Genomic DNA, 11213 nt, shown 5'->3' on the forward strand with positions numbered 1-11213 from the left:
TATGGCAATGTCAAGTTGGGTTGGGGTTTGGGTTTTGGAACATCCATCTTCGTACTACTATCACATCCCTACTTAGTTTATAAATTATAAATAAAATAGAAATATGTGCATTATTTACTATGATGTAATATAAAACATCAAAATGTGCATATGAAAACACATATCAAAATTTGAAGGACCCGATATAATATAAAAATATTTAAAATACCAAATAAATATATAATGATTAATTAAGTATTAAAATATAATAAATTATATATATGAATGTCCATATCATACCAAATATAGAATATATTAAATCAAAATGTTATACTTTTATGTATTTAATATAAACCCTAAACCTTAAACCCTAAAATCTATATAAAATAACAACCATGATATATCATAAACAACATATTTTTCATAAAATGAGGGACAACAATTTTATTTATATTATATAATAATCTAAAATAAATTTATTAATTTATATTAAATATAGCAAGGTTGAAGCCTTGAGGAAGAAGGGGAGAGGAGATGCCCCCACCCCTACCCTTTGTCAATGCAATAGAGTGAGGGCAGGGGACAGGGATGCCACTGCCCCATCTCTCCTTCTCCTAGGACGGTAATGAAACCCCACACGAGGAAGAAAGGAGAGGAAGGGTTGGGGGCCACTAGCCTCCTCTCCCCTTTCTTCCTCATTCCAACTAAAAAAATGGCATCCATTTGCGGGACCTTGCCACATTTGCCACATTGGTGGTGAAGGAAGGAAGGCTAACATAGCTGAAAATATCTCCTAGAAAATAGGCTAACATTTTTAGATAAATGTTTTTAGGCAAATATACCTTTTCAATAAATGAATAAGCAATATAAATCAATTTCCACCTTAAAGATAGTTTTTAACAATTTGTTATAAAAAATGAGCTGTTTTTGCATTTTGTTATAAAAAAATGAGCTTCTTGCTGTCTTCTGATATTAATGTCTCCGAATTTTTTATTCCGAGGCGCTTGAAAGAAGGAACGTAGAGGAGCATTTTAAAAATCCGCACTGCCGTAAATCTCTGACTCTCTGCTGCTCTGACCTGGCTTACAGACAGGCGCTCCTTCGTCTCGTTCTCTTTCTTTACGTTGTCTTCTCCACCTCTTTCCTCATTTAGTCTCCTCTGTCTCTCTCACTTTTTCCTTCTACCAATTCCTTCTCTGTACCGCGGAAGATGGCGTTTTCTGGGACAACCCAGAAATGCAAGGCTTGTGAGAAGACGGTGTACTTGGTCGATCAGCTCACAACTGACAACAAAGTTTATCATAAGGCTTGCTTTCGATGCCACCACTGCAAAGGAACTCTCAAGGTAGAGATATATAGCAATCATCTTTTTACTGGACTATAGCATCTTAATCAGGACGTGGGTATATATATATGCTTAGATAGATTTTGGCATAAACTGTATGACAATTGATGAGTTTTATTCCCTATATACATAGTCATCACGAACCAGCTTATCTTATTTTATTGATGGATTGTTTCTAGTTTTGCTCACTCCATTGAATCTCTCGTGTTTCAAGGCGTGGTTGTGCTACTTTTTTCGAAGCTTTGGATGGCTTTCCTCTATTCTTAGTGGAAATTCTACGTTTTCGTAGTGGATTTTTCCTTCTTTTGATGTTTTTCTGCCTTTGGGCTTGCTATTCGGCATCTTGCACGGAATTGTTGGATAAGTGTGCTTCGATTTACTGCAATATATGTGTAGCTTTTTTATCGTTTCTTCCATTTCCCATGTCCTATTAATACTTTCCAGCTTCTAAGGGATATATGTTTTACAATATTTTGGGAACACTACAAAAAGTTGTGTTCGATTGTTGTTCTAGGTGTGTTAAGGAATAGTCCTACAATGGATTAGTGGGGACAAATATGTTAAATTTATTAGTTGGTAAAGAGGTTTCCTAAGATGGCTAATCATTTTGGGATAGGCTTTGGACCCGACTTCACATGGTATCAGAGCAGGTACTCATATGTGGGCCTCCACCCAAATTATCCACTTGTAAGAGCCCAGAAGGCCCACACGTGAAGGAAAATGTTAAGGAATAGTCCTACATGGATTAGTGAGAACAAATATGTTGAGTTTATTAGTTGGGAAAAAGATTTCCTAAGATGGCTAATCATTTTGGGATAGGCTTTGGACCCAACTTCACACTAGGTAGTATGAATATTCAGGAAGTAAGTTTTTGTTTCCTTTCATTGAAATTGTGCTTCTTGGTGGCTCTTAATTGCTGTTACTTTTTGTATTCCAATAACCTGTCATATTTTAGATATTAAAAGACCTCCGCTTGGTTCTAGATCTTGCTGGACTTGGTGCAGAGATTTTTCAATTCTTAGGATCGCAACAGCTTACTATGGTTACTGATCCTCCAATCAGTGAATTATTTTGATTCAGTTGTTGAACGTTGATCCTATATTCTTTTTATGCTTAGGTGAAGTTTTAGTCTATTTCAAGTAAGAAAGATTTAAAATGGTTTTGATCTACTAGCTCTTTGGTTGTTTCGTATTTGTTCCAGGTGCCAAAAGCTAGGATTTGCTCTAGTACCTATTTTCTGATGGGAAGTTTTATTGGTATAATCATGAAAATCTTTTAGGGTGTTAATCAGTCCTTGACAAGTTATGCTCTCAACTCTTCTTCTTCTTGCATATAAATATTTAGGAATGTTTTAGTTGATCCAGTCAATGTGTTATTTGCCTGAATCATGTCTTTTTGTGAATTATATTCCACTATAATTGCATTTATCCTTGTTTTGGTTGAGTCTAATCCATTTCCAAACTGATGACATTTTGCAGTTAAGCAACTATTCTTCATTTGAAGGTGTTCTATATTGCAAACCACATTTTGACCAGCTCTTTAAGCGCACTGGCAGCCTTGATAAAAGCTTTGAAAGTGAGTAGTTGTCAAGTGATTTATTTGAGCTATATTTTCAATCATTTATGTGCCATACAAACTAATGTCATGATGCTTCTTGCAGGCATTCCAAAAGCCGGTAAAGCAGACAGGTCCATTGGCCCTGAGGTACATTATTAAAAAACTGATTTTCCCTGCTTTCACTACTGCTTTTTCACTTTTATTTTCTGAAAATCTTTTTCAATTATCTTCCTGGATCATATTTGACAGGTTAACACAAACAGCAAAGTTTCAGTTTTGTTTGCTGGAACTCAAGAAAAGTGTGTTGCTTGCAAGAAAACCGTCTACCCTCTTGAGAAGGTAACTTGATATCTTTCATGCTTTTACTATGAACTTCGTAAGATGCTTGTGGTTCTACTTTGAGAAGCATTTGCATTTCTTACTGTTCAGGCACCAATGTTGACTAGTTGATTTCAGTTGCATGTGTTAAATTGGTTTAAACTATAAATTCAATATTCATCTTCTATACAAACAAGCACAACGACTATCTTTAGACATTTCAGTTCCTTATTTCATTGGATATTAAGGGTGGACAGATGGGTAACTTTTAAAATTACCATGTTAAGAGAAAGCAAAAGTTGCAAGAGCTATTGGGAACTAAGCTATGAGTCATGTCATGAAGTTATGGGAAAGTGCAAAAAAAGAGGTTTTAGATGGCTTAGATTGTAGCAGAAACAGTTTTCTTATATGAGAATGACACTGAAAATGGATGGGATTTTTTCTTTTACACAACTTTAGGTTCAATACAACGACATGTTTTTTGTTGATTAGGAGAAAGTAACAGTAGAGTACCTATAGACTGATTGGAGGTATTAAGAAGAAATAATATTCTGAGAGGACAACTTTGTTTCCAAAATGAAGTCTTGAAAGGATATATTGATGGAATTGATGTTAGTTTACTTTTTTTTTTTTTAAATAAAGAGAAATGCCATACCCAGCATAAATGCTGGATCTAAGAAACTTCTGCAACATAGTGATTAGGTGAACCATGTTGTCTGGCGCAGGATGTTGTCAGTGAAGAAGCAAGTTTAAGGAGGATGAAGCTGGTAGGATGAGTGTTAAAACCGTTTTCAACAAAAAATTGAGGTAGATCTATAAAAAAAAGACATATTATGGAAGAACCAGTTAGAGAACATTAAGGAAGGAGTGACACTGAAAGCAAAGAAAATAAGAGGGTGTCCCTTAGATGTTTTGGCATGTTTGACAGAGGTCTGACACCCTACCAGTGACAATGATTTTGTTGATGTGGTTGCTGTACTGGCAAGAAAATGAGGAAGACTGAAAATGAAGTGGGGAGAAAATATTTTAAGAAGGTTGACTTAGCTGTGGAGGTAGCAAATGATTGAGAATTATGAAGGAGAATTTAGTCTGTCCATGACATAGTTCAATAATTGAGTGATGATGATGATACTTTATTTTTTGGGTAATAAAACTATTTATTACAACTGGAAAGCGGAAACTGATATCAAATATTTATTAAATCATTTCCTTTGAATTAGCAGTCCTTTTGTTGTCTATGATATCAGTTGTCTTAGCTGTTTGATAAGTCACGTATTGAAGAGCTACACATAACACACTTCATCACTTAGTATTGAATTTCCTTAGCTCCCTGCGGACCATGGATTACTGTGTGCAAGTAGTCCAGTGCCTATTTTTTTAACACTGATTACACATACACAGACTTTAACCCAAGACCTCACAATAGAAATCCCCATTGTGACCATTGAGCCAACGACCCAAGTCAAGTAGTCCATTGCCATTGACACAAGTAATTCCTCTAAACCTCCATAAGGTAATTAGTTATGTCCTTCCCAGGGATGACTTATACTCCTGAGCTTCTCATATTTAGTTGCTCCATAGCATCTCCCTTTGTTGAATGCGAATCTGCTACATCCTAGATGAGGGCTTACTCCACTGTTCCACTTTTAGTTATTTTCTTTTAACATTTGAATTACCTGTTCTCTGAAATGCTGTGTCTGTTTCCTATGCCAAATTTCATTGTAGTAAAACTTTCTTTAACAAATATTTTTTATACTTTTAGTGAAGTGGAATTAATAGTATTTAAAGTTCACTGTCAAACAAGAAATTTCATTGCACATGAAGGTTGCAGGGGACTATATCACATTGGATCTTTCACTTTGCAACAATTTTCTCCCTTGCAAATTTTACCCTCTGCATGGGAACCTTTTTTTTTTTTTTCTCTCTCTCTCTCTCTGTACCCATAAATCCAACAATTCCAAGCTAGAAAAAAAAGTAAAGAGAAAACTAATTACAACTCAGGAGATAAACACAGAGTCCGGTTAAATTCATGCGAAAAGACATTTTGTGAAGTTCTATTCAAATATTGGAACTATTTTTGGACTTGGTTCTTTCTTCTTCCTGTTTTCCTTGGCTTGTTTAATCTTCAGTTGAAGTTGTGATTACATTGACCAATTATTTCGTAAGCCAGTCGTATTAACAATTCACAGCCTAGTTCCATTTGCAATCCAAAATTGATGGTTTTTTTATGTTAAATGTTGGTAATTTCCAGATTGCAGTGGACGGTACATCTTATCACCGACCCTGTTTCAAATGTTCTCATGGAGGTTGTACTATCAGCCCATCCAACTACATCGCCCATGAGGGCAGGCTTTACTGTAAACATCACCATTCTCGGCTCTTCAAGGAGAAGGGAAACTTCAGCCAACTTGACAAGCATGAACATGCCAAGGAGGTGACTGAGAACACAGTGGTGGAATCCAGTGATGCAACAAACTTTATGTTTTTTGAAGAGTAAAATGGCCTTCTCTACCTCGCCTGGTCCTCATGGAGTTTGGAGACAGATATGAGAATATATATATGACCAAAAAAGACATAATTTTTCCTTTAGTGTAATCTCTATTCAGTGTTTAGTAGGAAGTTTTAAAAAATTGAGGAAATGTGAGATATATTTTTATAGTTTTTTATATTATGATTAATAATACAAAGGGTGTCGGTTTTTCTTCTAATAAGATGATGTAAAGTATTTGTGTAGAAGTTTGAGTATCGTAACACTTGATGACATAAAGTGAGGTATTAGCAAACTTAGAATGAATGGGAAAACTTTAGTGTCAATAACATGTATATCGTCATACTACATGAGGTGAATTAGTGTATTTATCTTCTAGCTTCCACACCACTTGATGACATAAACCAAGGTATTGGCAACCGAACTTGAATATTTGCACTAAACTTGAGTATCATAACAATTAATGACAAAAACTGAGGTATTGGTAGCCAAATTTGAATATTTGTGCATAGCTTGAGTATAGTATCATGTATATTGTCATAGTACATGAGGTGAATTAAAGTATTTTTGAATTGTATATCTTCAAGGTTGCATTATGTTGAAAAACAAATATAGAAGAGTCTTACATAACTCTCACAATAAGAAGTCTTATAGAGCAAAAATTATTATGGAAGGAGGTCTCACATAAGAGTTTTTAAGTTAAAATGTGTTTTAATTATGTAAGTCTTCTATTTATGTTTAGTTGTTTAATTATGTTAGGACTTATCTTTAAGTGTTAGACTCTGGGTGTAATTGGGATCTCTTTGTAGTTTAGGTTCATATTTTTATTTTTTATTTTCTCTTTTCAATCCCCAAGATCCATTGTTTTCTTGGTGTTCACACCCACATATTGAGTTTTTCATATTAAAAATTATATATTCACAGAAAAATCTTTGAGTCTATTTTTCAACACAAAATTAAGTTTGGCAATCGGAGTTTTCTACAAACAAAAGTTGATATTTGAAGCAACAAAGGTCAAACTGCAAGAGAGGTTCGAACAACATCAGAAAACTTCAACTTTTGAGTTACTTTAGGCCATCAAGAATGAAACTTTATCCAAAGAAATATATATCAAAATAAATATCTATAAACATATTTTTTTTACCTATTCAGCCAATTTTCAATCTAAGTTTTCTTTAAAGAGGAAGAGTCAATGGTCAAGCTGGCCAAAGAAAAAAGAATACTTAGTTCGATTAGATTATAGAGTCCGAAATTTATCAGATTTTTAATCTCAAAATAAATATATTTTATGAAGAGCAGTTATGCGTGGATGAAAAGTATTAAATTATAATTTCATAATGAGAAAATTTTATGTCAATCTGATCTATATTTAAAGAGATTCACATTGAAGTTGGTAAAGATCAAGCAAAAACACGAAGACAATCAAGAGGTCATAAAAGATTCAATAACAAATCATTTTTTGTGTCACATTAGGTATCAAATTAAAGCTCTCTGAGTATACTTTCTTTTAAAACAAAGCATTTGTGATTATGAGCTATATTTGTGAAGATATTGATATCAAAAGTTCCATTGTTAGTTTTTCCAAAAGACTCATTTTTTTCTATTTCTCTCATATTATCTCTCAGGCATTAACGTGAATTGAGTTTCATTTTCTCCTAAAATCTAAGCCAATTTTTTTTTTTAATTAGAGATTTTTGGTTTGACTTCAACACTATCTTCTTTGTATAAGCCTTTTTTTTCGCAACAATCTCTTATCTTTGGAAAACCTAATTTAGGAAAGGGCTACTAATTCAAGAAAGTCTATCATTGGAAAGTTTCTATTTTGATTATGAAGAATTTGGAAAGTATTCCTGATAGGAATTAGTTGAGCATTTGATTATAAACTTTTCTCATATGGACTGATCAATGTGAAAATAGAAACTTGTAAGTTAAGTTATGCAATTATCAAAGTTTTCATAGTCAATCTTGTTTTCAACTTTTGTGTTTTTGTTACATGGTTGTACATCTTCTGCATTATCAACTTTGAAAATTTTTGCTTACCCTCATGAAATTATCTTGAGGTCATACTTTGTAAAATTTATTAAGTTATTGTTTCTATCGTTATAGCCTCCTTCTTATTTTCGGGTTGCTTATTTTTCCTTCGTTACATTTCCCACATACCCATTTTTATCAGTTACGTTTCTCCTACTATCCTTTTTTGACTCTCGCATACCCCTTTGGGCCATCCTCTTGTGGATTGTTTCAGTTGGTTTCTCTTTTTATATACATATGGGTATTTTAAGTCCATTATGACTTTTTTATGAGTACCCTTAAGTGGATATCTATCGTTGTCCTTTGAGTGATATGCATTATCCTTTTTAGTGATTATTATCACTACTTTTGTTTAAAATCTTATTAGGTTGGTTAATAATTTTTTTATACATACATCACCCATTTTAGTTTTTGAGAGTTTGTGTTTGATTGTGTTCTTATCCTCGAGACACCTTGATGGAGGAGATAATAAATACAATTATATTTTTGTTTCAAGTTGGGATTACACTGATACCTTCCAGCTTGAGGGGGAGAAGTACAAAAAAGAGATATTTTATTTTACATGTTATGGTAATTTTTATGCGACCAAAATATTCAGGAAAGGGGGAGCTCAAAAGATGAGGTTTTTGTATCTATGAAGAATTGCATTTGTGAAGAATTTTTTTTCAGCATAAGAAAATTGAAGACTATAAATCATTTTCCTTGCAAGTAGAAGTTATAAACTCCAACTTGAAGAGGAGTGTTGAAGAGCAATTATAGAAGAGTCTTACATGACTCTCACAATAAGAAGTCTTACATAGCCAAAATTATTATGGAAGGAGGTCATACGTAAGAGTTTCAGTTAAAAGATGTTTTATTTATGTTCATATTTTTTTATTATACTAAGACTTATTTTAAGTGTTAAACCTTAAGTGTAATTGGGACAACGGTAGTTTAATTATAATGAGCAGAGGTACAACCGAACTTGACCATCACATTATATGTAATGAACTGAGGTACAATTGGACTTGGAAATGCAAAACTTGTCACTTGATGGTGAATCATATTGTTCATTTAAAGGCGCTGACCTTATTTTAGTGAGACTAGTTCTTTACTCGTCATGTCGTTTTTCAATCATTCAATGATGTTGGTATTTTATTTATCATCCACATGGTATAATTTAAATGTTGATCACCTCTTCTACCACGGACGAGTTTCACAAATTCCTGTTTTTCCATGCTTAGCAAGATCCACCACATGACAAAACACCATTCCGTCATAACAAAGCACAATTATCGACCAAAGCCAACACAACAAGAGTCCTCATATCACCTCTTAACAGGGCTAATTAACAGTATCTGATAACAAATAAGAACTTCAGTTCTGTACAGAGGAAATGGAACCCGAGGAGGCTTACATAAATAATACTGGAGAGTTGCATAGATATATATATATATGACACAAAAGGAGTGTTTTATTTACATAGGAAACTGATAAGCAATTCCAAGGGTCTTGTTGTTGGATTCTGTTCATAGCAAGAAATACCAGAAGCCTGCCTATATTCCATCATAATAGCCTCCAAATGTAATATTTGCTCTTGTCAAGGGAACTCCTCTGAGTGCCTGGTTCAGTTTGGAGGCGTGGTGAACAACATCCCTGATCCTCTGCAGTCAGTCATAAATGAGTAAATCCTGTGATCATTTCTTTTAATCTACCCGAACATGGTGAATCTGAACACGGAGGGAAATCATAAGATTGTAGTGAAGTTGAAACTAGACCTTGTCATCCGAGTAGATCTGAAACCTAAGCTTTTGATACTGATTCTGTTGTTTCTGCCTCTGCCGGCTCCCTATTGTGAATATGCATATAGTAGCAGCAGCGACTCCTATGGAGCAGAGAGCTCCTATCCCCGTTATCCTCCACTTCCAAAAGGTTACACCACCTCCACCCGAACAGCGCTTCTGTTTCTTCTCTCCTTCCTCTTGATCAGCTATCTTGGAGGCCTTGTATTCACCTGAACTCACCTCTTCTTTATCCTCGAATTGAATCGGACCCATCTCCAGATGAGGTATGAGTCCTTTAGTAGCAGACTTTGGCGAGCCAATTTTCATGTCGTCGAATTCAGTCTCCTTCATTTTCTTGAAGAAGACTTGAGAGAAGCTATCCTGCTCCCCTGCGAAACTGGGTTTGATCTTTTCAAATATCACCGGGGGGATCATGCTGATTTCCACGACAGGAACTTCTGCGATCTCTTTAACGAAATCCCCATCCGACTCCTTCTGCCCTGACGATCCCAACTGAATTGGAAAATTCACATCCCCTGAATCGTTCGACTTGTCTACCGATTTGAGACAATTATAGGAAGTCGGGGAAGGGCATACGAAATAGTTCGTCTCGAAAATCCCATTAGGGTTGAACTTGGGCGGCTTGGGGAATTCGGGGAACCCATCTTTGGGGAGGATCTCCCATTCCCCCCAATCCATCTCAACCGAAGCTTTCTCCATGGACAGGAAGGTTGTTCAAAGGAGAGGTAAAAGAGGAATGAAACATGAAATCGGATACAAGTCTGGTTTTATTCCCGGACACTAGACAAGGCAAGATTGAATTATTGGATCTAAGGAAGGAGGTTTTTACCGGACTTGGGAAGACTTTGGTGGTATTAGCAGATGGGCAGGCCTTTCATCTGTCCTGATGTTCATGGAAGGAAAGATTTTCCAAAGAAGACAGTAAACAGCGGAGGCTTATCCTCGCAAAAGATGACGAACGGAGATGGTCCCTGGGACCCACCCCTTATCGAGGATTCCCTTCCTATCCACGTTCCGGGGGGGGCTTGCTAGATCTTTCTTTTATCTTGAAACCAAGTAATTTTATATTTGCTTGTTTTTGCTTTGGGTGGAATCCATGTTTCCGATTTGCTTCTTTCACGGCTCATTTTCTCCGTTCGCACCCAAACAAGAAAACGAAAAGAAATAAATGAGTTGAGAGCAACAGGGATGCATATTTCCGGTGGAGATTCTTCGAACAAGAGAGTGTAGGTTGCTTCTGGTTCTGAATTAGAATGATTTGACACGGAAAGAGGCCAGAGAGAAGAAGAGCCGCGGGAGAGAGAGAGAGAGAGCCAAAATGAAAGCGAGAGATGTTGGGTTTTACTGTACAGCTAATGAAAGATGCTCGCGCTTTAGACATTACCGGCAATATGTTAAGCTCAAGTTAGAATTACCATCAATTCTTGTACGAAAAATGGTAGTCAACCAAAACAAAATAGGGCTACAACAAATGGGTCAGGTCGGGTCAGTTGGAGAGCCATAAACGATCAAATGTGGGTCAGGTTTTAAAACTTTTGACCCAGACATTATTGTAGATTGGATCAGATTAGGCTAATTAACAATTTTCATTTATAGTTTTAAATATAAGAATCCATGAGAGAACAACAAAGACATTTAAACTACATTAAATCGATAGTTTCAACAAACATAAATAAAAGTATTACACGCTCCCACAATTTTTCTTTTCGTC

At 35.3% G+C, this 11213-nt stretch overlaps 2 protein-coding genes across 2 annotated transcripts; one reads left to right on the top strand and one right to left on the bottom strand.

The window, feature by feature from the left end:
* The first annotated feature begins 995 nt into the window (after nt 1-995).
* Nucleotides 996-5885, top strand: LOC137936614 (LIM domain-containing protein WLIM1-like). The gene is made up of 5 exons (XM_068781399.1): nt 996-1324; nt 2803-2899; nt 2985-3028; nt 3131-3220; nt 5451-5885. Exons 1-5 carry the CDS (start codon nt 1190-1192, stop codon nt 5694-5696), a joined length of 612 nt encoding a protein of 203 aa, XP_068637500.1. The 5' UTR covers nt 996-1189; the 3' UTR covers nt 5697-5885.
* Nucleotides 5886-8996: 3111 nt separating this feature from the next.
* On the bottom strand, nt 8997-10589 carry LOC137937044 (uncharacterized). Its single transcript, XM_068782075.1, has 2 exons — nt 9476-10589; nt 8997-9361 (listed from the first exon to the last, which is right to left on the bottom strand). The coding sequence occupies exons 1-2, from the start codon at nt 10199-10201 to the stop codon at nt 9254-9256; spliced, it is 834 nt and encodes a 277-aa protein (XP_068638176.1). The 5' UTR covers nt 10202-10589; the 3' UTR covers nt 8997-9253.
* Nucleotides 10590-11213: the final 624 nt, after the last annotated feature.

This window comes from Aristolochia californica, unplaced genomic scaffold, assembly GCF_029961685.1.
Source record: "Aristolochia californica isolate CCGP_79_NKW_82.1479 unplaced genomic scaffold, dmAriCali1.0.hap1 SCAF_7, whole genome shotgun sequence".
In the NCBI taxonomy this organism is placed as follows: Eukaryota; Viridiplantae; Streptophyta; class Magnoliopsida; order Piperales; family Aristolochiaceae; genus Aristolochia; species Aristolochia californica.